At 37.8% G+C, this 27,662-nt stretch overlaps 2 protein-coding genes across 3 annotated transcripts; both read right to left on the bottom strand.

Moving 5' to 3' along the window:
• Positions 1 to 4,000: 4,000 nt before the first annotated feature.
• On the bottom strand, positions 4,001 to 16,197 carry mettl1 (methyltransferase 1, tRNA methylguanosine). The gene is made up of 6 exons (XM_041981359.1): positions 15,975 to 16,197; positions 15,009 to 15,136; positions 14,716 to 14,900; positions 9,698 to 9,811; positions 6,422 to 6,523; positions 4,001 to 4,372 (listed from the first exon to the last, which is right to left on the bottom strand). Exons 1-6 carry the CDS (start codon positions 16,052 to 16,054, stop codon positions 4,256 to 4,258), a joined length of 726 nt encoding a protein of 241 aa, XP_041837293.1. The 5' UTR covers positions 16,055 to 16,197; the 3' UTR covers positions 4,001 to 4,255.
• Positions 16,198 to 18,398: 2,201 nt separating this feature from the next.
• On the bottom strand, positions 18,399 to 27,224 carry LOC121637512 (E3 ubiquitin-protein ligase MARCHF9-like). Of its 2 annotated transcripts, XM_041981715.1 has the most exons (5): positions 26,538 to 27,224; positions 25,529 to 25,907; positions 21,364 to 21,519; positions 19,601 to 19,793; positions 18,399 to 18,894 (listed from the first exon to the last, which is right to left on the bottom strand). In XM_041981715.1, exons 2-5 carry the CDS (start codon positions 25,871 to 25,873, stop codon positions 18,575 to 18,577), a joined length of 1,014 nt encoding a protein of 337 aa, XP_041837649.1. In that variant the 5' UTR covers positions 25,874 to 25,907; positions 26,538 to 27,224; the 3' UTR covers positions 18,399 to 18,574. The 2 variants fall into 2 exon arrangements, with proteins under 2 accessions (XP_041837649.1, XP_041837648.1); XM_041981714.1 differs by having other exon boundaries at positions 25,529 to 27,224.
• Positions 27,225 to 27,662: the final 438 nt, after the last annotated feature.

Here is a 27,662-nt window from a genome sequence, read left to right as displayed (position 1 = left end):
AACTGGGGGCCAGCGTAGAGAGTAAAGGACAGGTCTTCTCCATTAAGGCATGTGAATCCCACAAAAAGAAAGACCTGTTTCTGAATGCAAACATGCAGGATGAGTTGCTGTGATGTGGCAGTGTAAATCCCCACCAGAACTGTTATTGAGGGAAAGGATGAGTTGGAATCTGCTGTGAAGGTACAGCAGCTCAGCCTGGGTTTTGCAGAGCTTTAGGTGGAAGGCAGACGTCCAACAGGAGTTGTCAAGCAGGCAGCAGACACATGTCTCTACCTGAGTATTAGGAAGGAAAAAGAGACATAGTGCCAGCAACTTGACACAGAAGGAGATACTGTGTTACATAACTGTGACTGCAAACAGGAGAACAGCAATCTGTTGTGTATATATTCATTATTTTTTAAAAATATAAATTTTAGGATGTGTATATTGTTTTGTTTTGACTTCAAAGAGGAACAAGAAAGGGAGAATCATGCGAAGGCTATTTGAGCTCTGTGGGTGTATTGAGTATTGAGTATATTGCTAATCTACCTCGTCAGAGCTTTATATATTTATTTATTGTAGTTTATTTCTGTCTTTGTGAAAAAATGCCGTTTATAGGAACAGTGGCAGCCATCTGGAAGATTCACAACATTTTCAAAGCAAACTGCTCCAAGGATTTATAGAAAAGAAAACTTTTTTACAGTTTTACTGTAAAAGACCTAAAAGAATATTTATCACTCTGGAGTTTTGGTTCCTCGTTCTACTACACAGCCACAGAAAGTGATTCCCAAAAGTTAAGACTTAATCATTTAAGCTCAACACATAGCTGTTCTTTAGCTGGATAGATCAAGAAACAAACAAAACATGGTGCAAAGAAAAGTGTCATTAATAAAAAGGAATAACTGGGTGCAATCTTATTTTGTACTGAAAGCAACAGCGGGTAGCTGCCCTTGTCAACACATTCAGAGGAGGATTAGCCTTTAACCTCATTAATATCTTGACATGCAGATATAAAAAAATTCTTTGTATATGACGCAAAGGCAACAGCAGTTTAATATTGTTGCCAAATGCTCATTGTTAAGTTTCTCTTTCTTTGATTCTTCTGCATTCAATTTAAATCTTATTTGATGACTTGACAGCATTAAAATGTAACAAGACGATACTTCCCGGTGCTCACAGAGCTTTGCTGCCACATGGTAATAATAAGTGGTAACAAAAGAGCGGGTTCTCATCATTACTGATTTGATAGACTGATTAACATCATGTGTTTAGCAAACCATATGTCAACTTGTGATAATGACTTCAGCTTGAAGGTTAATCTTTGAGGTTGTCAAAAGAAAAAAAATCACTAAAAAGCACATACTTGATGTTTCTAATGTTTTAACGATATTTCACAACCTTGGTCAGTTGATAACAATGACAATTTCCATGGCAACAACAATGTTCTGCATCTGACTAAATGTTTTACTGGTACGTTTATCATGCACAGAAGAGTGGCATCTATAAAACCGACAGCCTAATATTGTACCACAGCAGCTGATCCACTGAGGGGCACGATGTGAAACATCTGGAGGTGTCTTGGAGTGTCTGGTGCCAGACCATTGGCAGCAAATTCTTTGGGTCCAGTATTTTGACAAGTGAGGGCTCTGTTGATCGGGCTTGTTCCAGCTCATCCTGGGAATGCTTGAGGCTTGAAATCTGGATACTTTAGAGGGCAGGTCAGTGCCTCTGGCTTTTGTTGTATGCCTCAAGAAGTTTCTGAGCAGAGTTAGTGTGTTGTCAGTCTACACTATCCAGCAGAGAAAGGCTGCAGCCGTCGGGGAATATTTGGTCAGCAGTTATATTTAGATGAGTTTTACATGTCAATGTCATATCTATGCGAAAACCCATATGAAGTTCCCCAGAGCAACACTGTGATGTAAGAAGACAATTATTTTATGTAATTCATTGTCAAAGGTTTAAATATTTAGGCTAAGCCTTCATAGTAAATAAAAAAACACTGAATTAATTGGAAAAAATAAACAGTCAAATCTGATATGTTTGAAGATCACTTGGCTTTGGTGAAACTATTCTTTGTGTCAATGACAGTTTCACTGTCTAAAATAAATTTAAAAAGAATTTAAAAAAAAATCTATGGAGAGTAATCACATTACAAGTAATTATAAAATCACAAAACACAATAAAATGGCTGCAGCTTAAAAAGGAATATAAAAGTGAAATTATTCCTAATTATTACAGTTTGAAGGCTTTAATTATTCTCCGTGCTCAGCTCAAGTTTTCCAGTGCCTGGGTTTCGATCATTAAGGCATGTGCCGTCCTGTTCATAATAACTACACCCTGAGGCAGTGAAAAGCTTTTCAGACCTGCGCCATCCCGTTTGCACTCCTGACAGACTAAAATACCAGCCCGTAATATACAGCTAAAAATCGTAAAATGAACACAGAAACCTACTATTCCTGTCACAGACTTCTTTGATTTGAGCTTCACAAAGATCGTCTGGTAGATTAAAATAATTGTTCTTCGAATCATAACTTTGACAGAATGTGGTGATCCACACAGTGCCCCAAAACAATTAGTAGATTGCTGATACATTCATCTGTCAGTGCCTGAGCGATAACCCCATGAAGGCTAGAACAAAATTACAGGTTACCTGCTGGTTTGGCAGACTCATCGGAAAGGTATACTCTTAGTTAATGCGCATGCGTAGCACAGAAAACTGCAAATGACCCATCACTGACTGCACAGTCATCTGACTGTGAAGCCGCAAGCACTTAGTTTTGTGTAATATATTGCATATTAATTGCACATTGCTCAAGTGCTTTTGCATGACAAAAGCTTGAGGCAAAGTTCGCTTAAAACCTGGATGAAAGGTATGAAATCGTTCTTATAATGCATTTTTCTTCTGTTCATTTTTTTGCAAGTGACGTTGTAATGTTTAGACACGCATCCAGAGTCTTCTCCCAAAATGTCATGAGACATGTGATGTTTTACTTTTATTGTAGTTACCAAATATCATTGTAACCTTTCCAGCTGCAGTTAGGAAACTCTTCATGTTTCTCCACAAACACCTGACTACCTGTTAGTCCTGTCATATTTGGTTATATATACATAAACACAGGTCTTAGCTCATCAAATATCAGAAGTGCTCAAAAGTATCCAACACAGTGAGCATCCAGAACTGCTGTAACGACTCAGCAGGTGTTTTTATTCTGAGCAACTCATCTATGAAGGGACCAAAGCTTTGTAATTACGGCAATACTCAAAATAAGTTTAAAAACTAGGTTGTGATAGGCAAGACGAACCAAAGGTATAAGCAGCATCTATAAACTCATCAGTATGAAATAAAGTGTGATCTTAGGTGTGATAGAACTACAAAGAATATTAATTTATATACATATTTTTCTAGTGCATTGTTTTTTGCTACATATTTTCATAATTCAATTAATATGTGAATATATTTCATATTTGCGTATCCGTATACTATCATAAATATAGATGTAGATATAAATGAGGAAACAATTTGTGAGCATTTGTATTGTGAGCTTTTGTTTGTTAGTATTTGTCATGGAACGCTGCATGTCATTTCTCCTCTGTATGTCTGGTTTTCCTCCGCGATGCAAACACACCGCTATCAGTGGACAACCACACTGTCCTGCACAGTGTCACACAGACAGTGGCAATCTTCATTATGTAAATCCTAGTGATCTTTGCATTTACTTTTTTTTTTTTAACTACAATTAAAAGTTTCCCACTGCTGTTTGAACAGCAAAGAAATGCTCAAGTCCCTTAAAATTTCCTTGACATTGTTAAGAAAATAGTCTGATTCTCATCTGTTTTACTTACACATGCACAGAAATGCCACCTCAGCAATGGCGGGAGAGTCTACAACTGGATTTGTTTATATGTCATCAGAAAGAAATTTTAGTTATTTTAGTTTAAAACAAAGCACTGAAGTCTTGCTTCAATAAGAGTGAAGCTGGAACTCATTAATGAAAGTTAAGAAAAAGGCCCATCAAGACACTTAAATCTTTAAATGATTTATTTCTCTTGTAAACTGAGAAATTAAATATCTTATGAGAAAAAGCTTAGAAAAAAAAATCTGTCATCCTGTAAAATAGTTTCTTCCTTTACACAAGTATACAAAACAAAATAAAAAAAACCTTTGATGTTCATCTGTTTGGCGAATAACTGACTGCAGGTTCACTGAGCAGTGTTACCCTCCATGAACAGATAAGTTTATGAGACCCAAATTTCAGAAAGTCCAGAGTATTTTGTCTCAGGGTGAATCTTCAATCCTCCGGAAAACTGCGAGGAAATTCTTCCCTCCATTTCTCTGCACTTTTTTCCCCTCCTCTGTACACGTACCCAAACGACTTGTGATAATATCATCAACCTGCAAAATAGAAGATTAATCAAGATTAAAGAACACAGTGTAGCATCCATCCATCCATCCATCCATCCATCCATCCATCCATCCAAGCTCACTCCAATGTAGGGCCGTAGGGGGCGGCCTATGGCCTATCCCAGCAGCTACTAGTTGTGAGGCAGGCTATAACTTGGTCACATCGCCAATCCATCGTAATATATTTTTTAATTTCTTAAGTAATTATTGACTCCTATCTGAAATCACAAATCTATTAACTTCTCTTTCTCCCAGATGTTGGCATTTTGTTACACTAGTTTTTTAACTAGCTCAGATCATCCCAGATTGTAGATCATATGTGTGCGCCTTCCTTCTCACCACACATGGAGATTTATGGTGCTTTCCCATTACATGGTACCATACCATTCATGTTATCGGATGAGCATGCTTTTTCTTTTGGTTTTTCATTGTCTGGAACTGATACTGTTATATGCTATATCTTGAAACACTGATCTAAGGAAAGGTTCCATTCATATTGGTTAATGTTAACATTCAGCATCAGTACAACACTGAATAACAATATTTCAAATTGCAGAATTTCAAAGAGAAAGCCAATGTTCCAAAAAAAAAAAAGAAGCCCCTTTTTTTTTTTTTTAGAGGAAAGCCAAAAGAATGTGACAGATTAAATGACAAAGTTTGGATTAAATTAGAGGGGCTGTTAATTAAATAAAACACTACATTCTAGCATAAGAAAATTAGTCTGTGAAACACAGTGGTGACAGTATCATGGTTTGGACATATTTTACAGCATCTGGGCTGTAAAAAATTCATTTAATGATGACAGAAATGGTAGAAATCTTAATGGGTTTTCAAAAATTTGACACAAGTTAATTTAGGTTTTATCAGCTGGTACAACAAGAGATTTTTCTGTTTTCCCCATTCTGTTGAAATGTGTAAATGCAGCATCCATCCATGCATCCATCCATCCATCCATCCATCCATTTTCTTGCAGAGAGCAGATGCTTAATGCTGGTTTTTCACCTGCGCAGCGTCTGTGTAAGGTAGGTTATGGCGTCACCGCTGTAGGCACCACGGAAGTTCGAGACCTGACATGCACCCCTGCTATGCAGACAATTACACGGAAGTAGTCCTTTGTGATTGGTCAGTTTGGGATTATGCATTTCCGGATTTCTGAATCTTCTTGCTGAATTTATGTGGTAACCACCATTTTTAAAAACAATACCCAATAGATCATAGAATAGAATAGAGAGGCTGATTGAATTTGGCCTATCCCAGCAGAAGCAAATTTGAGTTTGCTTCACAAGATCATGAAGACACTGCACCATGTTGGACGCCATTGTTATGTTAATACGTCCTGGAACGGAAGTGAACCATCAAAAGAACTCCATCCTGTTGAGTTTAACGGCGGATACCACCCCTGCTGCCACCTTCAGATTAGGAAAAGAAACTTCAACATGACACCAAAAACGATGCATACCCCATACACTCGAGTGGGAGAGCACACTCACCAGGGTCATCCTGGGTCTTCCCCAGGGTCTCTACCCAGATGGACGTGCTCAGAACTATTTTCCAGGAAGGGGTCTAAACCAGATGCCAGGGCCACCTCATCTGGCTCCTCTTGATGTGGAGGAGCAGTGGCTCTACTCTGAGCACCTCACGGATGGCCGAGCTTCTCATCTTATCTCTAAGGGAGACCCCGGCCACCCTGTGCGCTTGTATTTGCAATCTCGAATTACAGAATCGGTTACAAAGGGCAGCCTTGACCGAGTCCAACCTTCACTGGGAACAAATCTGAATTTTTGCCAGCAATGCGGACCAAGCTCTGGCACCGGTCGTACAGAGCATCCGTCACAGGAGTCCCCAAGGGACATGGTAGCCTTCCCCAGGTCCACAAAGCACATGCAGACTAGTTGGGTGAACTCAGCATGTGAGGCTAATTGGCTGCTTGCAAAAGCTTAATATTAAGTCATTATTAAAATCATGAGAGTGAACTTCTTGGAAAGCCCGAAGAAAAAGCATAGTGTAAATACTGAGATGAAAAGCTCCACATCAACATACCAGTTCTTCATCTGCGACACGTGTAAACAGCGGATGTTCCATGAAGTGCTTCACCATCCAGAGGTGGACCTCCTCCACATCTGTTATAGTGTACACCAAACCCTGACATGATCAAACACATGGAGGTTATTAACACAGTTCTGGGAAAAATAAGTCACACTTCTGTTAGTAGTTAAATGCGGAACTATTTATTATTCCTAAAGTAAACCTTTCATTGAAAAAGAATAGAGAAAAAAATAAATACATTAAAAAAAAGATTATGTTTTGGCAGATTTTCTTTTGGGGTCAAAGTTAATGGTTTCCTCACCACGATTTATGTAAAAGATAAAAATGGCCAATAGACAACACAGAGGTTAATCACCTGTGTCAGCATTGTTTACTTTGGAGGCTGAACAGATAAAATTACAAGAAAAAGGATTTCTATGAAAATGTTGCATGGCACGAATTTCCACACTAGTGCATTTCAGCACGTATGGCTTTTTTTTTTTCCTTCCCCCCTTAGGGAGGGTAGGACGGTGATGAAAGACTGTCTTCAACATATAATTCAGATTAATCACTGCTGTTTAATTACTCCTGTTTACTGTTTTTGGTGTCTTCTGACCACATTTTAGTTTTAAACAACAGTTGCTACTCAACATTGTAGAATAAAACTGCTTCTCTAAACAAGCAGATTCCTGACAGCCTCCCCACCCACCAGCTAAGTTATGGCCACATGCCAGTGCTGAAACCCCACATAAAGCTCATACACATAAAAACTCACAGGACATGTGCATAGACAAATGTATGCATGCACACATGTCAGAGAAAACACAAATAAATTCAATTTAAACACCAGCTTTCCACTGTTCCCTGCAACTTCCATGTTGTTGTCCCAAGCAGTGCACCAACAGCCCTGACAGGCAGGGGCCGGTTGAGTACAGACGTCAACCAGCTGCAGGCCACACTGGTTGCTCAATTTGATTTCACTGAATTCATGGATTTCTGCACAGTGCAACTAACCGATAAATTGGGGAGCGAAATTGTTAAATCGTTGAGTTCTTAAGTTTTGGGACTGTGAAACCAAAAAAAACCCCAAAAAGATACTTAAAGACTTACGCCAACTGTTAGAAGAAAATCAAAAATCTAAAAGGCACTGATAAGAAAGTCTGAAAAAACAACCTAAGTGCTCTAAATATATATATATATATATATATATATATATATATATATATATATATATATATATATATATATATATATATCTATCTATCTAATTGTCAACAAATTCTTTTAAAATGCAAACTCATCAGGGAATTGTGTATATTGTGTATTATTTTGTATTTTGTGTAAATCTGCACAATCTACCACAAAAAGCAAAACAGGTTTTTGAAAGGTTTGGTACATTTATCAAAAACAGATGTCTGAAATATCCCATTAACAAAACTGTTCAGACCCTTTGAAAAAATACTTGCAGTTTATTTCTGATTGCATCCAACTTCTCTCAGTGGTCCTTGAGCTTCCTCTATGACGTAAGTGCCCAGCTGAGCCTAATTAAGCAAACACGTTTCTAAAAGAGGTTAGACAACTGATGCTGTATGCTAATTAAAATAAAGCCATGAGGCTGAGAGATTTTTCTGCACACGTGGAGTGTGCCCATTCATAGATCCCAGGGAAGGAAAACACACTTGCAGCATTCAAAGAGCCGGAAAGCTACATCCTTTAAAACACAGAACAGTCATCCTTAATCTGGCTTTCTGGCAAAGCTGAGCAATGTTGGATAAAATGTGTGCAAAGGAAACGTAAAGGTAAATGTCAAGCTGATGGTCACTAACAGCTCTTTTCCGCTTGCACCTATAGGCTCGACTTAGTTTTTAGGATTTTCCATTAGGTTGCAGCACCGGGTACCAGGTACTTTTTTGCCACATATTTGGCTGCGGTTTCAAGTGATCTGAGTAAAGCTAAAAATGTGACGTCTACAGACTGCAGGCCACTGACTGGCCAGGGAGTGACTTAACTGGATGAGTCATGAAAGCGATTCCTTCACAAGAACCCTGCTTACATCTCCTGTACTTTTCCAGTGTTTTGTTTCACTGCTTGTAGCTTTCTCTGGCTGTGTTCTTTTACCTTGAAGCTTACAAAAAGCCGGCGAATGAGCAGCAGGTATACCATCGCCTTGATGCGCCCTCATTGTTGTGTCGCATACATCACAGGACTTTCAGGCCAGCTTGCTATAATGACCCCACCCACATCGAAGTGGTACTCATTGTAATGAAAAACAACCTAAACTGAGTACTACTGAAAATTCTGTGGAAAGTGGAAATTATCTTGAAGAATAACCATGAATGAACATCTACCTACCCTACAAGACATTTTACTGAGACTGGAGCTAATTGACTGATCAGGACATTGGGAAGGTGGGATGCAGCAAACTATAGAGCTACCCTGGGTGAAAACTTTTCTCGGGTGGCTCTTAGTCTCAGAATAAGTCAAACACTATCATTACAACAAGATAGCAAATCAAACAGCACCACCTCGAAAACACAGGGGCCTGAACCTGAGGCCAGTTAAGTATCTCCGGAAAGATCTGGGTGATCTTGAAGATTTCTGCCAAAAAGAATGAAAGAAACTTCCAAAGGCAAGGTGTGCCAAACTTATACAATCATTTCCAAAATAAGACCCGAGGCTGCCTTTGCTGTCAAGAGGTGCTTTCACACATCACACTGCAGGAAGATTTTCATTACACTTGTAACTACTGAAGATAGTTTTACCCCTTTAGGAGGATTATATATATATATGTATGTATATATATATATTTTATATCAATCTGAGTTTGCAAAATTAATTTTATAGGATCTTTTTAGCTCCTACTTCATCATGAAAGGAAATAGGAACTACCTGTTACATAACTGTGCAGGGATCAGTTTGAAGCATCAGAATGTGAGCAGCCTGGAGTGCAAGACAAAAAAACAAAAACCTAAGCATTACACAGTTAAATGCTTCGTCAGTGAAACATGGGGTTTACACAGAGGGAAAAAAAGCCTTTATGGCATGTTGCTCTTTTGTAAGCTTCCCAGTCTCCTCAGCCCTCTCAATTTCCCCAAAGGTGCTTTAACTAAATACATAAAGGTCTGAAAACTTTTGTACATAAGATATTTCAGTTCTATGTCTGATGACTGTGCAAAAACTATTTTTTTGCCAGTGTGGAGAATGTGTGAAAAAAACAAGGATGAAATTCTTTAACGATAAAATGATCTGTTCGGCTCATCCATAGTCGGAACAAGCGTCGCTCATACATACCCCAACTCTCAGTGTGTAGGCGTATTCTGCTAGCAAAGTGGGACTAATGATCCTCCATTTATGCTTGGTCTTCTTAAAGTGAGGGTCAGGGAAGAGGAAGAACATCTTACTGAGCTGAAAGACAGCAAAATAAATAAATAAATAAATAATAAATAGTCAAGCAAACAGGAAACTTTTTTTTTTTTAAATTAGGTTATTTAATAAAAAATGCACCAAAACATGTTTTGAACTTTTTCATTGTGGGTTACAGTAGTATTAAGGGTAAAACAATGTGACATTCGTGCATTTAATATTAAATTTACAATGAGGTGTGACAAAAGAGAGGGTCTGAGCAGTTTCTGACTGGCCTGAAAATGTGGCCTCCATCATATTCTGTGGTTGGTTGTTAAACACCATGGATTGCAAAACTGGAATTTCCCTCCTTGATTTTTTTTTTTCTTTCATAAAGTTCCCCATGTCTCTGACTTTGACAAGAGTACAATTGCAGGCTCCTATGATATTAGTCTGGCTGATATTTTTTTTAAAAATCACTCCACATTTTATTAGTTAAAATAAATAATGTCTGGTATAGACAGAAAGATGGGGGGGATAATCACTGGGGACGGCCCCGGCCTCAGGGGCTCATTTGCTGCTGATGGAAAAACCTCAACACTTTAAATTATTTTTGGGTTACAAACCAAACCAGGAAGAAAAAAAAAGAAAGAAAAAGAAGAAAAAACGTGTTTCAGCTCTTTGGAATATGCTGGTTCAACACGTGAAACGCTTCATGGACTGCGGCTACATTCTGAGCACTAGTCTGGGTGGTCTTCTGTTTTCTTTGTGCTAACTATAAGCTGTACAGACAACTGTACAACAGAATGCAGCAGATGCTCATCCATGGTAAATTAATATGAGTTAATGAAAGATTTAAAGCTTCTTAAAATAAAATTTAATTTAACTTTCACCTGTAATCCAAGCAGAGTTCTCTAGCACTCAAAATCTCAGCTTGGTACAAAGCCTTTACTTCACATCTACAAATAACAGTCATATTTAAAACAACCTTAAATAGCATAGTAAATTTAATAAAGAGGGAATTAAACCATGTGTTTTATATGAAACACCTATGTGATTTGTATTCCATAAATGTGTCACTTTTACAGCTGTTCCTTTCTTTGTGTTCATTTCCCAGTTTATACCCACTCAGGGCATTTAAGGTGATTTTTTTAATCCAGGAAACCTAAATTAACCCTGGTACACTAAGCCCACTGTGTAATCTAATTCAAGTTTCAACAAGACATAGATTACTGCAGTAATTGGAAGAGATAAATGGCATCTTGCACTGCTCTAGACACTTAGCTGATGTGATGTCTTGTGTCTGTCAATGAGCCCATTGTTTTGAGATCCTTGGATTTATTGAGCAATCTGTATAAATCAATTCAGTCCACATGTTTAACACAAGGAAAGTAATAATTTTTAAATGTACAGCTTGTGTTCTTTTTTATTTTTATTTTATTTTTTACCATGGCAGGAAGGACTGCCAGTTTGGACGTAAGGTTATTAGAAGCTACACTGAATGAGCTGTTTCAGAGCTGCTTTTTTATTTGCACTCATATACACTTCATACTCTCCATATTGGAGCTTCTTAATGGGTCAGTGAGCTCAAATTAAGTGTTACTTTTTATATACATTGCAGTGGTTAAAACCTGCTCGGAAGAAAAGGCATCATTACTCACAGTGATGAAAAAAAACACTTCAGCACATCCAAAGTTTTCATGAGTATTTCTGTGTAGAAAAGGATCTTAAAAACGGTTTATGACAAGACTTGTGGATTACAGAGAGAAATAAGGTCACTGATTCTGATCTAACAGGATGAAGTGGACCAATAACCTCTGTCAAATTTATTGAGTATAGAGGGATCTGGGGTTGTCCAGTTTCTGCTGACGAATCACCTTCTCCGGCTAAGAGGCAGAACATGAACCTGTCTGGAATGTGAAGCAAGAGAGCAAGTTTATGTGCTTTTACTGTGTCCACATGTTTGAAGCAAAGCCTTTTCAAAACAACAAAACACTAAGTAAATAATAAGTAACTTAACCTAGTTAACCCAACTCACACAATTTCCTGTAGTCTTTCCATTAAAGCGTCACGCTTGTTAATGTTTATTATCACAGCCACCACCAAAAATACCCAAATCTGATCTGAGTGACCGGTGAGGCTTAGTTAACTGATGGCGTCTGCAGATTACAACCAGAATTCCAGAAAAGTTGGGTCTTTAAATTGGAACAAAATTAAAACCAAAAAAAAAAAAATCTTCAAATGACATGAGCCAATATTTTATTTACAATAGAACATACAAATGTCTAAACTAAAGACAAAAAACAAAACAAAAAACATTGGCCAATATCGGCTTCAAAATTAAACACTGAATGTTGGTCATTCCACCGATTTAATTAACGGATAAAATAACAGGTGGTGGAAGAACATAATCAAAGTCTGTTTTAAGTAGGATAAGACGCACATATCTTACTTGTTTTGTTTAAAAACATTTGTCATGATTCAATTTGACATGATGTGCAAAATATTGACGGTTGAAATATTCTTATTTTGCACGAGGAGTGAATATTACATCATTTTCAGCTTTTTTTTTTACATCTGCATTTTCCAGCATGCCATCATGCATCCCTAGTCTACACAGAAATTTAACCAATTTATGCCTAAAATGAGCTCATGTGTGATGTTTGCTACATGTCTCAAAATAGTTGATAAGGATGGATGAAAAAGCAATAAAGTTAAAGATTCAGCTGGGAGACAACTAGCAAGTAATTAAGTTAACTGATATCAGGTTTGTAAGATGACAAACTATAAAAGGGGTGTCCCAGAAAGACAGGCAGAGGATCTCCAGTCTGTGAAAGACTGTCTAAAAAGATTTTTTGAATACCTCAAAAACAATGTTCCTCAAAGTCAAATTGCAAAGGCTTTGCAACGCTCATCATCTACAGTGCATAACATCAACAAAAGATTCAGAAAAACTGGAGATGTCTCTGTGCGTAAGGGACAAGGCCGAGGACTTTTACTGGAAGTGCTGAATTAGCTTGCCTGCAGTCCAGATCTCCCACCTAGAGAACATTTGGGTATAATTAAATGAAAACTATGTCAAAGACTACCACGGCCTCTTCAGGAGCTGGAAACCTGTATCAGAATGGGGTCAAAAGCCCAGGACCTCTCTACCTCGACGTCCAGACATCTTCAGACTGTTCTGAAAAGAAGAGGTGCTACACCATTGTAAACATGCCCCTGTGTAAACTATTGTGAGACCTGTAGCAAGCATCACATTTGACAAAAACTAATTTTTTGAATAAAAATTGTCAAATTTCTCAGTTTAGACATTAATTTAGTTATGTATGTTGTGAATAAAATATTGGCTCATGTGATTTGATGGTCTCTTAGTTTTCATTTTGTTCAATTTATAAAACATCCCAATTTTTCTGGAATTTGAGTTGTACATTTAGTTATCTTCAAACATCCACCAGATGTCACCACATCCTTCTTGGGTTGTCAGAATTTTCAAAAAATAGTCTTTTTTCCATACAAATATTTGGGATTAAGAATTTAAGGTTTTCTAAAAAAAAAAATCACACATCAGATAGCCCATGTCCAGAGTAAAGGATAATAAGATGTTTCTAAAGGATGTTAACTTTAGCAGTCAGTTCTGATAAATGGTGGGAAAAAAACGTGACATTTGTCATGTTCCCAGGTGTTTTCAAACAGACAATTATGATTATGCACACATACATACACACATATATATATATATATATATATATATATATATATATATACTGCTCAAAAAAATAAAGGGAACACTTAAACAACACAATGTAAATCCAAGTCAATCAAACTTCTGTGAAATCAAACTGTTCAGTTAGGAAGCAACACTGACTGACAATCAGTTTCACATGCTGTTGTGTTAATGGAATAGACAACAGGTGGAAATTATAGGCAATTAGCAAGACACCCCCAATAAAGGAGTGGTTCTGCAGGTGGTGACCACAGACCACTTCTCAGTTTCTGCTTTCTGGCTGATGTTTTGGTCATTTTTGAATGCTGGCTGTGCTTTTACTCTAGAGGTAGCATGAGACGGAGCCTACAGATTCGCCACTGGCGCCCTGTCCTCTTCACAGATGAAAGCAGGTTCACAGTGAGCACATATGACAGACGAACGTGGAGAACGTTCTGCTGCCTGAAACATCCTCCAGCATGACCGGTTTGGCAATGAGTCAGTAATGGTGTGAGGTGGCATTTCTGTGGGGGGGGCGCACAGCCCTCCATGTGCTCGCCAGATGTAGCCGGACTGCCACTAGGTACGGAGATAAGATCCTCGTCTGTGAGACCATACACTGGTGCGCTTGGCCCTGGGTTCCTCCTAATGCAAGACAATGCTGGACCTCATGTGGCTGGAGTGTGTCAGCAGTTTCTGTTAGACGAAGGCATTGATGCTATGGACTGGCCTGCCTGTTCCCCAAACCCTGAATCCAACTGAGCATATCTGGAACATCATGTCTCGCTCCATCCACCAACACCACGTTGCACCAAAAACTGTCCAGGAGTTGGTGGATGCTTTAGGAGGAGATCCCTCAGGAGACCATCCGACACCTCATCAGGAGCATGCCCAGGCATTGTAGTGAGGTCATACTGGAACGTGGAGGCCACACACACTACTGAGCCTCATTTTAACTTGTTTTAAAGACATTACATCAAAGTTGGATCAGTCTGTATTGTGTTTTTCTAATTTATTTTGAGTGTGACACCAAATCCAGACCTCCATGGGTTAATAAATTTAATTTCCATTGATAATTTCTGTGTGATTTTGTTGTCAGCACATTTAACTATGTAAAGAACAAAGTGTTTGATAATATTTCATTCATTCAGATCTAGGATGTGTTAGTGTTCCCTTTATTTTTTTTTGAGCAGTATGTATGTATATATATATATATATATATATATATATATACACACACACACACACACAAATGCAAACCTACCTGCCCTTTGAAAAAGAAGTTAGGGAGGTATTTCATTGCATTGCTGCGAAGGCAGGCGATGTTCTGGAAGCTTCCTGGGTTGGAGGAACGCAGTGACCGGATACGGTCTTGAACATAATCTGAGACTTTCACCCTGATCTCCAAACCAAGGATGAGTTTATCTGGGAAGAGTGGAGATAACTCCACTGGTGTGAAAAGTAAGTAAAGATGTAGACAAACACAAACATTAGGTCAATACAGTCCACAGCTTTGACCTCAGAAAACTGCAGATTGTCTATCAATGACCTAATTACCTAAAAGTCCTCCATACCCACATCCAATGTCTGCAAACTCGACTTGTGGGGTTTCTTTGTCGGACAGGTTGCCAGTTATTAAATCTGGATAAAGCTTGGACCAGTCCATTTCCTCTGGACACACCGGACTAAGAAGCAAAAAAAAAAAAAAAAAAAAAACAAACAGTAAGTTACAGTGAGCTAAATTTTAATAAAAGAAATGGTCTTGCTGAAAACATTTTGCAATTTACTATGATAGGCTAAATTACACCTTACACCTCAACAGTATTAGAACTTTTTGGGAGAAATATTTTAAACTTTTTATAAAATGAGAGTGAAAAAGAATTAGGGCAAAATCAGCTGTAAAGGGACACCCTGACTAAAGCCTAAGACTTACGTGACTTCAAGACACAATCCAGGTTAGATCAATTAGGCTTTAAACACAAGAAACTTCTGGAAACGTTAGAAGTCAGAAGGTACACTCTCTCCAATATCTTTGACTCTACTCAAAGATTCAATACTTGTGGAGAGCATGTTCAAATCCAGCACTGAACTCTGTCTCGTGTTGAGCTGTCTTGAACTAGCCGATCTTTTGACTTTGAAAGATGATGACAGTGCAGACAATACCAGTAGACAAACAGACTTGGAAAAGGAAACAAGTTCCCTGTTATCTTGAGTAGGTCAAGGAGTTTTTTTAAAAACGGGTTCATATTAAATAACCCCCCGACAAAATTCTGTCTGACCGGGGTTATATATATATATATATATATATATATATATATATATATATATATACCCTTCTATGAATCAACTTCTATACTCTCTTATGTATGTATTATATTAATGATTGTTTTTCAGAACAGCAGTCAAATCATACAATCTGTGACCAGTGCACAGATCTGATCTTAATCGTACCATACAACAACACAAAGTCAAGCAAGCATTTAGTGGTGCTGTGTAAATGTCCATCACATGGACGTCACTCACTAGTCAAACGTGTGGTGCGCCATCGGGTTTGAATGAGCTCGCTGTCTGTAGTAACGTTTCTGCGGCATTGACGAACTCATTGTGGACTGATATGAAGACGTTGCTCCCAACGATATGTACCTCCGGTTATTAAATAATTACAAACATTCACATCTGAACATAAGCTCCCCAAACGATCACGTTTGTTTCTGACTATACCTTCAGTCGCGCCAGTTTGACGTCATAATCAAGCGTCCTGCCCAGGAGCTGTAGATATCAGCATAGATATATATAGAACGTTCTATATATATCTATGGATATCAGTACTCAGAGGATAAAAATGTACTGAAATTTATATAGAGAGAAAACAAACAGTTAAAATAAAAAAAATATGCCTGTAATACAAAAAAAAAACCAAAAAAAAAACAAGATCAAAACTCCTTTTTCATAATTTATTTGTCCATATTTTCCATTACCCTGTAGTGTTTTTTTTTTGTTTACACCTTTATCATTGAAAAACAAACAATAAAAAAAAAAAAAAAACTAAACGTAATTTTCTGTCACTTTCTTTCATAAATTTCACTTATCAGTCTTCTTGCTCTTTTACAAGTTTTTTTTATTTTGTATCACCCCTATAATGCCAGATTAGGTAGAGAGGAATGGTTTTAAGCATGATGAGCTGGGAAAAGAGAAAGGCGTTCCAGGTGGTTTGCTTTAAAACGACTTCAGCTAAGTCATCAGAAAGCATGATCTCAGCATCTGTTACTTTGACAGCTTCAGCTTCATTCTATTATTATACCACAGCCAGATAGTGGTCATGTATTTAAGTGGTTATAAGAAAGACAACTACAGCAGCAGAAGTAAGGCTGAGTTTAAAAAGAAAAAGACACATACAAAAGACATAGACAAAGTGGCATATTAGTGCTGCTTTTTCATGATAATTTCAACCTTAAAATAGATAGAGGCCAGGGACCACGTTTGCTAGTGTGAGAACTAGAATGAGAAGTGGGGGCAAAAAAACAAACAAGTGCTGTGAAGAGTATAAGTTTGATATGTTTAGTAAGAAGAAAGCTGATTAAAGGACACATGTAAAAGGTGGAAAAAATGGAAAGAGTGTGAGTACTGTGGTTTAAACAAACCTCTAACATCACCTGAAACACTGTAATGGAATTGGTAACATCTTGGAGATGAAAAAAATTAAATGAGTTTCATTGCACTGTCAGAGAAAGAATTCTGAGAGAAAAATGTTAAGATACTTCTCAAAGAAAATGGTGAGCAAAATGTCATATTGCTAGAACATTTTTTTCCAAGTAAGCAAAGCGAAAGCATCTTAAAATCATAAAACCTTCTGCAGAGTCTTTTCTCTTCTGCAAAGGGCTACACAAGTAAAATACAGTTGCCATTGTCAAGCCTTATCTGTGTTTCTTTGTTTTACTCTGGAGTTAAAGGCCCAGAAGACAGGAGCTGGCATCAAGGAAATGGTACAAATCAATTATGAGGCTTTGGGCTGGAGGTTAGCATTATGTCACCAGTGATCAATGACTGGGCTGTTCTACTTATATCTATATTTATACATATGTATATGTAATGTTGAGGACTTATAGTACTAAATATATTGTAAATCTAAATCATACTGATATTCCAAAAGCAGAAATACAAAAGTATATTCACTTTGGTGGAAACTTTCCCTGTTATTTAATTGTTAAACAGTCAGTAACAGTGTTCACTGTGTAGTCTGATCAGTGGAAATGCTGTCCTTCGCTCTGGGTGTTGTCTCAGTTTGCTTTAACCCCCCTCTCAATCCACCACATCAAGGCTGTGGGACAATAATTAACCTCTTTATGCATGCATTCTCTAAGAGACATGATTCAGTCTGATATACAGATTGCAGTATCAGGTTTGTGGTTTTTGTGGCCCATTTCTTACTAACATCCTCAATTCATATAATGCTGTTCCCTTAAAATACAACAAACATAAAGTTTTTTTCCTTCAAACAACACAAACTTTATTAAAAAAAAGATAATTTCTATATATTTTAAGTAACTGTTCATGTTCCAGGTGTTTTATGTTTCATCTATATTTGTGTGTGTGTGTGTGTGTGTGTGTGTGTGTGTGTGTGTGTGTGTCTGTGTGTTTTTAACATCCTGATGGGGACCAAAGTCTGACATGACATCAACTTATGGACTTCTCTTTACAACATGGGGACCAAATTGCTGTCTGCATGTTTAGGAGCAGAATCACAGTTATTTTACCATCTAAGTCTCATTTAACATCAATAATATATTTTTTAATAAAGCAGAGAGAGAAAAAAACCTGCTCAGTTACATTTTAACACATTGGTCATGGTGGTAAAATGGTTAAAAGCTTTAAGAATCAAAGTTTTTCCCATGAATTTCTTTTCAAAGTCTCAGTCTTTAAAGATACATCTGTAATGATCTCCTGTTCATAAATTTTCGAAAAACTTAGTTCTTATAGCGCAAGGAGAATCAGAGAGCAAACATATGCGACCATAGTTCCAGGTTGTGTTTAAATGGCACATTTGGATTTTTTGTATTAAACCCTAAACACCACTTTTACATCCTGCTGAAAGACTGTAACATTTGTGTCTGGATAGCTCATCCTCATACAGTGGTTACTCTCATGACCACCTCCTGATTGGTATTGTTTAGGTTGGTGGGTCTAAGCTGGCTGAGGATGTGTAAAATAGTGTAGCCACAGTGGTGGTTAAGAATAGTCCTGACATGCCGACTCATCCTGTGGTCGCCGTCTGTGACAGCGATAGAAGAGTTCCTCTCAACTCGGCCAGCGGCTTTACTGCTGGAACTGATGGGGTCACCTAAATCCTTTGCTTTCTCATAATTCAGCACTTTCCACTTCTGGTTCACCGCCTGCCAGCGCTTAAAGATCCGGTAAACAGATGATCCTTCATGGATTATAAGGCCTGGGTGTTAAGGACAAAGGGTTGGGGAGATTGAGGTAGAAAAAACAGTGTTACAAAGAGACAAACAGTTGTTTGTTCAACAAGAATCAGAGTACACAATGTACTTGGCTTATTTGTGGCTGTTTTGGACTTACGGATATTCAAAGATTTGCTTCCAGACACAATAACAAACATGTGAAAAGGCCAATGATGGAAAAAAGGTAGTTCTTCCATCATTGTGTTCTAGATGTTTTAGAAATGCAACCAATCACGGCTTGATGAAACAGTGCAGACATTCCTAGGATGATCTTTTCTTTAAAAATCATTTCTGTGTTTTCTTTTTGTCTGTGGAGTCTACAGCTATAGGTATTTATTCTCTTCCACATGAGACAGCACTCTTTAACTACCTGAAACCATATCTGTAGACCAGGTTCTCACTCATCTACCTCACAATGGAACACACTTCCAAAAAGCCTGCCTAGTAGTTATTTCCACTGGTGTCCTTGATATGTTGATGAAGAATTTCTGTTTTGGTTTTTGTTTGTTTAATTGCTTTTCTTTTTTAAACCAAGTGTAACAGTCCTGCATGCCTATGTTTACAGATGAAAAATAACATTCAATAATTTCACTCAGCAGGCAGTTTTCTTTTTAATTTTAACAGGTTTGTGAATTGTAATGATAGAGTTGTGAGTTAGTTGATATGACACTCTAAGTGTCTGTGTCTTACCTATGCAAACTATGTCCATGAAGCCATACATGCCGTAGCATATCTGGAACAGAAGGTCCTGTCGTTGCCATTTGGCTGAGGGGCTGAGAGACGACCACACCAACCAGGAAACACTCGCAATGAGGAACAGAGAGCCCAGGATGATGGCTGCAATCTGCACCTTCTCAATCACAGTCAGAGAGATGGCCTGCCACTGGGTACAGTCAGAATGAGACAGAAATCCACTGAACAGTCTTTTGAGCTTTAAATTGCAAAATGTGCTTGAATAATGCTACACAATGGTGTGTGATTTGTTTCAGTCTGAAAATGTGTTTGTACTTCTAAAGTACACTCTGTTTCCAAATAACCATGTCTTTGTTAGAATAAATTCCCAATATGTTTTTATTTATTTATTTCAGAGTACAATCATGCAGGGTACCTCTCAGAAACTGAGGACAGGCCTAATTCTATGAAACTGAACACACTTCTCTCTGTCTTGCTTCTTCTGAAGCAGAGTACACTGTGAGTGGATGCCCTTTTCTTAACATTGCCATAACTTAATCAGGATGTATATTCTTTTATCAGTTTAAATACTTGTGAGCCTCACTGAGCCTTTGCTGGCCAGTGTTATACACTAATCACAATATACATTATAGATAAGTATAATCATACAAACTTAAACAATAATAACTTCTACTTACATTCTTTAATAATTGCTTTTGAAAAGGGACAAGGGGACAAACAAAAAAAACTTATTTCCAGCTTTCAGAGGTTGAAATTATTTGGTGATTACGTATATATTGAGTCGATAGCGTCCATAAATAGATTGCATAAAAATGATGGCTACAGCCTAAGTGCCTTGCACCTGCATTCAATTTTTATGGTGAAGAAGAGCTGTGCCCTTTGGTTTTAACATGAGTTACTGTAAAGAAGAGCAGAGGTATACTTTGCTCTGAAGTGGTGCAGTGATGTAAATTAGAGAGTGTGTGAGAGGATCTTTTGGACATGAATTAATAATATCTGTTGACGTGACTTGTTGTTTGCACTTGTTTCATACCTTTTTGTTTCTTGTATGGAACAGTAATAGGTATGTAAAGTGGTTCGCTTGTAGGGAGCCAGAGTAAGTTGTCCGTGCGCACTGTGTATTTGTAACTATAACTGGCCAGAATAGAGTGTAAACATTTGTTTAATGATTTTATTGTCTCAGTTACTGGATTTATTTCCTGCTTGATATGGCATAATCTTGCATTCATCAGACAAAGCTACCATACTGCTGGTTAAGTTTTTAACTAAAATTATGTGTATATGTCTAGTTTTTATATTCAGTCTATGCTCATGTGCCACAAACTTTGGTTATATCTCTCAACTTTTTAAAGATATGCTAGTGTGTCACATTCAATCCCGTTTGTACAGGACATCACTTTCTTCTGTACTGTTTGTTCATATAAATTAGAAAATTAGCTCCAAAAATCAATGATATAAGGGCATTGTGTTTCCTACTGAATTTCAACATGATTACTGGACACAGTTCAAAAATACTTGTACTAATATAAACACTGCATGCCATTACATTTACCTCGTGATCACGACCTATAATGTGATTATTATGCTTTTCAGTCAATTAGTCACTCAAATCTGGCAAGGTATGATTTATCCATGGCTTCCTGCCACAAAGACTGGCAGTCTTTAACCAAGGACTTCATTCATCCTTTAACTCCACAAAGAATTTCTTTCACAACGATCATTAAAGTCTTAAAGAAAAACAAACTGTTCACTAAATGTACCTGCAGCGGATTTTTAGTGCTGATGGCCAGGACTTGGTACTTGAAGTAGCAGAGCTCACAGCTCCAGGAGCCCCTTTCACTGATCCAGCGGATAAGGCAGGACTGGTGAGTACAGCGAACAGAGCCATCACAGCGACAGGGGCTCAATAGCTCTCCCTGCAGGACCCAAACAGTAGCTGCATGAGACACACATTAACATAGACTGCTGTCCGGCCTATTTACATCTAAAGTTAAATACAAATGCAGTAAAAACATTTTTAAAAAGCAACTTTATCATATATTTGAAAATTCCCAGCCACGATGATGCTGTTGTTGGTTTTATCTATCAAAACCATTGCCTTAAAGTATTACACAAGGTACTGTTTGTATCAAAGCTGGCAGATATATTTGTAGATATGGTTGTGATTATACTTATAAATTAAAGTGTACTTACCGTCTTATGAAAAGAGATAATATTTGGTTTAAACACTAACTTTTAAATGATAAATGGCTTTTCATACAGCCCAGGTTTGGGTTTGCTGAGTCGGCTTTACTGGGTACGACTGATTTAAACAGCTATGTGACACAAAGAAATCTAATGGCGTCACATCAAAGTGTGTTCTACTTGGTACACATGTGAAATTTATAAATAAATAACTTGAAGTTCTTTACATTCAATGAATATGTATTATTCACTATCTGTACATGTTAGCTCACAGTGACAGATTATATTCATCAGCGATAAATAGCACCTTGTACTTCCAGCCTCTATTTTCAGAACCTTTTTGATATCATTGACTCTTCATCTTCTCTCTGACAGCTTCCTCTCCAACACCTGTAAAATCTCCTATGTGGTGCAGCTTCACTGTCACTTCCCAATCCTTTGAACATTATTTGTCTTTCTGTGCAGCTACTTTTTTTTTTTTTTTTGACAGCAAAAACAAACAAACAAAAAACTCCTTTGTTGTTCTATATTTGTGCTGAAGTAATCACAAATCCTTAAAAAAAAACTCTTGTAATTAGTGTAAATCTGTGAATTTTTACATTCTAAGCACACTACAAGGTTGTGTTATTTTTATTTTGATTACAATTAAGGCAATAACTGTAAGTGCTGCTCACCATCAACAAAATATTTCATGTAAGAGGAATACATGGTTATGTGCTGACTTGAAAGGAAAATATTACTGACTGATGTTTTCTTTGGATATCTTCTACTGCCCTTGAATGCTTTACCAATCAAAGGATCACATCCTGAGCTGCAGGCGTTCAAACCATGTATTTATAATGAAGTGACTATATATGACGCTCTTGGTGCATGAGACTTTATCTGCTATTTAATACTTTCTTTTAAAGACAGTTTTGCCTCACTTGTACCACATTTATTAAGCCTCTAAAAGGAGTCACAGGACATCTGGTGCAGGACTTTCTGCCAGTATTTGCCTCCCTGAGGCTACTGGACTGACAACGCTCTTAAACGTTTCAATGTATTTTCTCTCTGACTTTAGGCTATGTGCAAAGTTTTTAATCAGTTACATTACTGGAGGGGAAATAAAAACTTTGAGACCTGCAGCAGGGCCTGATTCTTCAAGCGTGCCTTCATCCGCTAGATTGAATGTGCTCAGACCCACATGTTGTATACAAAGCTAAAATAGTGTGAATGTTTTTTTAAATATTTTTTTGCTTTACTGTCACTGAATATAACCCTTTACCCTCTTTTATCCCAGTAGAAGAAATCTCAGTGGTGCCTTGTGTGACCTCCATGTAGCCTAAAGGAATGATTAGATTTGATCCTTTCATGAATATTTCCTGCTAAAGAGTTAATTTACTATACCTGCATTCTTCTTCTCTAAAATTCCTCTAAATAATAATGGTGCTGTGACAGTTTCTTTCTTAAATGTAAAGGGATTATTTTTAACAGCATTTCTTTGTGTTTTGTTTGCTTTTGAAAAATTGGATGGTAGGCTTATTATTGCAAGAAATCACTACACCTTTTGTTTGCTTACTATTGTTAGAACATTACTGATAAAACACTACCTGGTCAAAATGATAAAATAAAAAATGCCACATAGATTAAACTAAGCAAATAAGTGCAAGCTTCCTATTGGATAATTACTGTATGGGTGATTATCTTTCAACTGGCAAAAAGTTATTAAACCCCAAATGATGAACTGAGTAGCTTCTCATTTCTTAAACAACCAGGTGAAAAGAAAAATCCCATAGTCATGGAAAATATGTTAGTCTGTTTAAGAAGGGTCAAATCATTTGCATACATGAAGCAAATAAAACATCTAAGGAGATTGAAGAAACTACTAAAATTACAACTCATTATTAAAAACTGCAAGTATAGCGGGAACTATTGTCTTCAAGGAAGAAATGTGGTTGAAAAAATCTGGAATTATCATGATCGGCGATCGCTTAAACGTTGAAATAAAAAAAGTAAAAAAACACTAGTAGAACTCAGGGTTATGTTTGATAGTGAAAGTAAGAACATTTCCACACATACAATGTGACTGGAACTCAAGGGATTGGGACTGAACAGCTGTCTAGCCATAAGAAAACCAGGGAGGCTAACCAGAAATAGTCTTCAGTTTACTGGAGAGCATAAAGATTGGACTCTGGAGCAATGGAAGAAGGTCATGTGATCTGATGAGTCCAGATACACCCTGTTCCAGAGTGATGGGTAAGAAGAACAGCAGATGCAGCCATCATACCGAGTGCCTGCTTTATAGGAGCAGTCTATGATCTAGGGGTGCTGCTTGTTGGTCTGGTCTAGATTCAACAAAATTATTTACCAAAAGAATGAGGTCAGCTAACTGCCTGAAAATACTGAATGACCAGGTTTTTCCATCAGTGGATTTTTTTTCATCCCTGATGGCTATTACAAGATGACAATGCCAGGATTCATCAGGTTCAGATAGTGAAAGAGTGATTCGGGGAGCATGAGACTTCATTTTCACACATGGTCCAAGCCTGAAACCCATTGAGAATCTTTGGGATGTGCTGGAGAAGGCTTTGCACAGTGGCTGGACTCTGCCATCATCAATACAAGATCTTGGTGAAAAATTAATGCAACATTGGATAGAAATAAATCCAGTGACATTGCAGAAGCTTATTAAAACAATGCCACAGCAAATGCGTCCAACAAAATATTAAAGTGTGACCATTTTTTTGGTGGCGATTTTTTTTTTTTTTTTCTCTCTAGGTCTTCATATTTAAATCAGAGCAGACTTAATAGACTCATAGAGGTACTTGACCCAACTACCTAATGATATATAAAATCTAAAATTTAAGATGAGTTTGCTTTCAGGATTTTTGGGACATCTTGTGGAAAGTTGGAGATTGCAAAAAAAAAAACAAACAAAAAACAAAAAAAACTAACTTGCTGCTCATTCCAAGTCTGTAAGAAAATCTGCGGTAGCCAACCAGTGATTGGTTGGTTCTTTCTGGGTTACCATAGTAACATGGTGGCACAACATGAGTAAAAAAGAAGCCTCCTAAGATCAGCAGCATCTATGAATACAAGTTTCTCATCCTAAAGCAATGAAAACATATCTTACCTTCACAATTATACATGAACATGACTGTCATGTCACATTTCTGCTAAGAGATTTTTCCATATGTTACACAACAAAACTTAAATGGGAAACTTATTTTCAGAAAAGTCTATAAATGAGTCCTGTGGTTTAGAGTTGCCTATATGAAGTTGCCTTTTGTGGTGAGAAAAACCAGTGTGAGAAGAACACCTCCCAATAATTTGCTACGTGTTTTTGCCATTTTGCCAGGCAGAATATCTTTTTTGAGAATGCATCTATATTGTCAACTCTTTTGATAGCTAAACTGGCTATAGCTGCTTTGATGCCATGCAGGACACAAAGTTCCCAAATGAGGGTGTTGTTTTGTTAATATTCCATTTAGAGACTCATGTGCATGCACACTTTGACCCCCACTCTTAATTCCTCATACCCCTGGTCCTGGGTCCTGTTCAATAATCCTTCCATGCTTTTAATTCATGTAAGGATCTTATAGTTTAAGGTTCAATAACCCAAGAAGGACCTCTCCTGCTGAAGGGCCATGAGTGAGCCATTGATTAAATTACTACAGAAGTGATACTGTCACACATAAGTCTACCCCTGTTCCCTGTTTAAAGCACAGAAACCATAAAACACCACTGATTTCTCAACTCTACCTTCTCTGGCCCCTGGAAGCAGATCCGGCACTGTGGTGTTCGCATCTCGCTCTCTGAGAGACTTGGTAGAGAAGCTGCATCCAGGCCTCCCCCCTGGGATTTGGGTCCTTCTTTATCCTCAAAAGCCAAGCTGCGTGGCCGGAGGTCAGACCCATAGTATTCCTCCTCGTCATCCTGATGAGAGCAACTTATCTGTGGCCAACCACAACCTCCAATATTAAGCCCTCTCATCCTTGTCTGCGTGTCCGTACCTGTCCCTGTGTCAGTCCTCCTGCTTGATTCAGAACGCATCAGTAGCAACACCTTGAGTTCATTGAAAAACATCCGGATCCGATACTTGAACATGCTTCAGCAGCTTTACTACCAAGGGACAACAGCTCTGTGAAACAAAAGAAGCCTTCAGTCTGGCTATTGTTACTCTTTTTTCCTCACATTGCTGTTATTAGTATTGTTGTTGTTATTATTATTATTATTTATTTTATTTATTTTTATTTATTTAGTCATTTGTTTAGTCATTTAAATAATTTCAGTGAAGGAATTCGTTCACATCCTGTAAAAAAAAGAAAAATCTGAGTTGAAAAAGCATGCGCAGAACATGATAGGCTATTAGATCAGTCCACAGCTCTTTGCATATCCTGTTGTTATAGCATGTGCACCGCAATCCGGCCAATGGGGAAGGATTATTTTTCATGGATAGAGGCGTTTTCTGTCGGGATTCTATGGAGGCTGAGAGCTATGAACAGTGAGATACTAAAGTCAGTGGGTTCCAGTAGCGTCCTTTCATGTCTTCTTTGACCAGTTGTTCACTGATATCTGAAGGTCCAAATGGCTCCTTTTAATGTTATAAATAAACAACTGAAGCTGCCCAGGATTTACCAAAAAATGTTTTCTTCTTCAAATAAAAAAAATAAAATAAAAAAAAGCAGGGTGTCTCTGGGAGGTTGATATTAATTTCTAAAAACACATCAGTCATTTGTGGGAGTTGTCGTTTAACCACAGAGGAGATTACATTAAACGAGGTGATCAACGTGTCCCCTTTGTTGTCTCGTGGTGGCATCCAGCAGCTCACTGCTTCCTCGTGTCCCTTCTTGACTGTAGCCTTATTGTTTTTAGCTGGTAGATCGAGCGGGCTTTGTCCCACACTGTCCTCCCTCAAGTAGGTCCGACAGCTCGATTTCAAAGTTACAGTCCATCGGTGTTTTATGAAAGGGATTAAAGCGACAACAAATTACCGGATTAGAAACAAATAAATATATCTCCTGTTAACTTGTAATCCCACTTATTTTCCCAACCATCTCTGCGCCACAAATCAGGAAGAAGAGGGGAAGGATGCCAGATATGGATTTCTGCAAGCACAAAAGGAGCCGACAGCACACTGCAACTGTCCCTTACGGATTGCATAAAACAATCACACATCACATCTTTATCAAATCATTTCAAGGCCTGCAATAATCAGCGGGATAAAAAAAAAAGTGCCTCTTCATTTGGCAGACTCTAATAAAAATGCCTTGCTCGGCTGGCCTCCGTCCTCATCTTCCCCGGGATGCTGAAACTTGAATTTCAGATCGGTTTGCAGGCACGTTGGCTCCAAACAAAAACTTCCTTATCTGTGCAGCCCACGGTTTTCCAATAACGCACCCTCGCATCGTCCAGCTGACGGGAAATGAGCTCCATCCATGGTAGGCGGTGTGCTGACTGAGGCTGCTGTCCAAGGTGCTGATATTCATGTGACGTGGAGGCCACGTGCTTATTCATCTGCTGATCGAGAACAGAAACAATCGTTGTGATAAACCGACGAGTTTGCGTGTGAGCATGTGCTTGTAAAACCGTCTCCACTGATTTCTGTATTGGATAACAGGGAATTTTAGGAAATTCCTTTAATATCTTCATGGTTTTAGGGTTGAGTTTAGAATAAGAGTTTGGTTAGAGGAAGACAGCCATATCAGTGATAGTTAAGGGACATATGAATACATGAAAAAAATTCAATGTCCTCAAAAGGACAATTTTACAGGTCTGTTTCTGTGTGTGGGGGATTATACTAATGGAAACAGAACAAAGCTCTCCAGAGACAATGAAGATTGTCCAATGTTTATTATTAGGTTTGTTTTAAAATTTCCTCTGTTTGCGCCATTGC

Source organism: Melanotaenia boesemani, chromosome 3 (genome assembly GCF_017639745.1).
Source record: "Melanotaenia boesemani isolate fMelBoe1 chromosome 3, fMelBoe1.pri, whole genome shotgun sequence".
NCBI lineage: Eukaryota > Metazoa > Chordata > Actinopteri > Atheriniformes > Melanotaeniidae > Melanotaenia > Melanotaenia boesemani.
Note: the sequence above shows the minus strand (reverse complement) of the source record. Positions and strands in the feature narration are given on the sequence as shown.

Coding starts and splice junctions, on each gene's coding strand:
- LOC121637512 (XM_041981714.1), bottom strand. CDS start 25,873: ATGTTCAAGTATCGGATCCGGATGTTTTTCAATGAACTCAAGGTGTTG. Junction 21,520..25,528: donor GCTTCCAGGGGCCAGAGAAG/GTAGAGTTGAGA, acceptor TGGGTCCTGCAG/GGAGAGCTATTGAGCCCCTG. Junction 18,895..19,600: donor CATGGACATAGTTTGCATAG/GTAAGACACAGA, acceptor CTTAACACCCAG/GCCTTATAATCCATGAAGGA.
- mettl1 (XM_041981359.1), bottom strand. CDS start 16,054: ATGAGTTCGTCAATGCCGCAGAAACGTTACTACAGACAGCGAGCTCAT. Junction 14,901..15,008: donor TGGGTATGGAGGACTTTTAG/GTAATTAGGTCA, acceptor TTTTCACACCAG/TGGAGTTATCTCCACTCTTC. Junction 4,373..6,421: donor GTGTCGCAGATGAAGAACTG/GTATGTTGATGT, acceptor TCTATTTTGCAG/GTTGATGATATTATCACAAG.